This window comes from Scylla paramamosain, chromosome 19 (assembly GCF_035594125.1).
Source record: "Scylla paramamosain isolate STU-SP2022 chromosome 19, ASM3559412v1, whole genome shotgun sequence".
NCBI classification, from domain to species: domain Eukaryota; kingdom Metazoa; phylum Arthropoda; class Malacostraca; order Decapoda; family Portunidae; genus Scylla; species Scylla paramamosain.
The window spans coordinates 12,701,142-12,703,641 of NC_087169.1; the positions used below are offsets into that span (position 1 = coordinate 12,701,142).

General features: G+C 55.9%; 1 protein-coding gene across 4 annotated transcripts in view; it reads left to right on the top strand.

The window, feature by feature from the left end:
- LOC135109650 (AP2-associated protein kinase 1-like) overlaps nucleotides 1-2,500 on the top strand; it is a 9,461-nt gene that overhangs the window by 6,443 nt on the left and 518 nt on the right. For 3 of the 4 annotated variants that reach the window (XM_064021163.1, XM_064021160.1, XM_064021164.1), the window contains exons 2-3: nucleotides 275-704; nucleotides 1,419-2,500. The exon at nucleotides 1,419-2,500 is cut by the window's right edge and continues 518 nt beyond it. In XM_064021163.1, coding sequence (XP_063877233.1) covers nucleotides 675-704; nucleotides 1,419-1,982 — 594 coding nt within the window. In that variant the 5' untranslated portion in view covers nucleotides 275-674 and the 3' untranslated portion in view covers nucleotides 1,983-2,500. Of the gene's footprint in view, nucleotides 1-274; nucleotides 705-1,009; nucleotides 1,168-1,418 lie in introns of those variants that run through there. The other variant, XM_064021159.1, reaches the window with a different exon arrangement.

A 2,500-nucleotide genomic window follows, 5' to 3' on the forward strand; every position in this document is an offset into this window, starting at 1 on the left:
AGCAGCAGCAGCAACAGCAGCACCACCACCACCACCACCACCACCAACAACAACTCCTACAACTACTACTACTACTACTACTACTATTATTACTACTACTACTACTACTACTACTACTACTACTACTACTACTACTACTACTATTAATACTGCTTCTGTTATTACTACAACTACGTACTACTAGAGCTCCATGTTGCTTATAATGATTTCTCCATAACGTGCAGTAGTAACCCTGCTGTTAACGCGTAGTAACCTCGCTGTTTTACCCTTGCAGATACTCCCCCACACCATGCCGATCGTGCCGAGGACTCCCTAGGTAGAGGAGCCGCCGTAGTCCCTGCATGTTAGAAGAGGAGGGGCAGGTGTGGCCGAGAAGAGAAAAACACAATACGCTCGGGCTGGGTCCCCTGCAGGTGTCTCTCCCAGTGCTAAAGGTTAAAGGTTCAATAGTCCCACCTCATGTCTCCGCCCCGCTAACAACCCCTCACTTCGCCCCAAGATGTGCTCGCCCCGCCTTGCCCACCCCTCTGTGCGCCATCCACCCCTAAGAAACAAAGGTGCTGGAGGGAGGCAACGCTAGTCCTCATAACTGGCTGTGTCTTGGTAGTGTCTCGCCCCTCCTCCCCCTCCCCTCATGAGTGCCGGGGAGGTGTAGTGTGGCGCCGTGTGTTGCCATGGGCACTGGAAGCAGCACCTATGCCACGGTGAGTGCGCGCGCAAAACACACACACACACACACACACACACACACACACACATACTGGTTCTCTTATCAGCTGACAGAGGACGCCACTCGGTAGCCATGGCAACGGTCCCCTCGCCCTCTGACGCCGCCAACCCTGAAAAGCCAGATGTTCATGAGAGAATCACACACACACACACACACACACACACACACACACACACACAGAGAGAGAGAGGAGCGCGAGCGCACGGTCATATACTCATAAGAACGGACACGAATGCATGACAAGACGATACATTCCTGACAGGTGAAACACAGGTGAGCAGGACACGCTTATGGTGATGGGTGGCTGGGTGCCTGGGTGACGCCCTGCTAGGTCACCCCGAGGTCAATCCGAGCCACCCGTGCCATCACCTGCTGTGACACTCATGACCTCGCTTAACTGTCAGGGACATCACGTCTGCTTCACCTTGACCTCCCAGGTGTGTGTGTGTGTGTGTGTGTGTGTGTGTGTGTGTGTGATCTATCTCGCGTGCACATGGTTGATCCACATGACGTTGGTCCCGAGACAGGATGACCCGCAGCCCTATCCCACCTATAATGTCTGGCCTTCATAAACATTACTTTCTTACACACACACACACACACACACACACACACACACACACACACACACACACACACACACACACACTTACAAACACGCACTACTAAACAATTCTTTCCTTTACAGGAAGTGGAAACCTATCCCACCGAGGACCCCTACGAGGAGGAAGACGTGGACGCTGTGGCCACGCCCCTGCGGCCAGCCTACGCCCCGGCCTCCACCAAGGTGTCCGGAACATCCTTCAATCGTCAAAGAAACCCTTGTCCTACCTTCAATCCGTCCCTATCCCCGTCCCCCGAGCAGGACCAAGACTCAGAGTCTCCCAATAACGGCCTGCCCTTTCAGCCTGCCTTGGCTCCGCCCTATAACGGTGTCAGCTACTACCCGCTGTCGGTGTCTGGTTCCGACTCGGTGGGTCCTGATGTGGTGCTGTCCCGCGTGGTGCAGGTGCTGGAGACCGCGCCGCCCCCTTACCTGCTCCTGCCGGACCACCCAAACATCCCACCCTCGCCTGTGAGCGTGAGGAAGCCGCCCCCCGTGCCGCCCAACACAGCCCACTCTCGCAGAGGGAGGCCTGGCTACCACCAGCAATATCCATGCATTAACAAATCTCGCAGCAACACCCACACGGTGTCTGAAGGAGGTGTGTCAGTAGGAGGGCGGTCCCCAGACCCACATCCGCCATGCTAGCCTCCCCCAGCATGGGAGGCTCATCTTCGTTCAGTTCCTTAAGGCGGCGGCAGCCTTCGAGGTGAGGCACAACGCCCCTAGGTGATCACGAACGCTTCCAGTAAACGATTTTGTTCCACTCATCCTTCGCAAGTGACCTGAGACAGAGAGTGGGGTTGAGGCGTGGTACGCGGCAACTTGAGGCAAGGCCTCCTCGCTGTCCCTCGCCTGCAGCTGGGTGCTGGGTCTGTGTCCCGGCATGAAACCATCTTAAATGACTGGCTCGGAGCATTTACGGCCTACTCCCCGAGGTGAATAGTGTTGGAAGGAGAGTGTGAAGGTGGGTGTTGTATGTACCGAGTGCAAGGGCAGGTGGGCGGACTGGTGGGAAGTTCTTCCGGTGGCGAGCAGCTGCAGGGAGTGACTGAAAAGGATCCGGAGGAAAAAAGAGGAAGTGGAAATGCTTCACATCCTCACTCTTCCCTCCAGCCCGTCCCATCCTGACGGTGAGGCTGGAGAGGACAGGGCATTGATGCAGA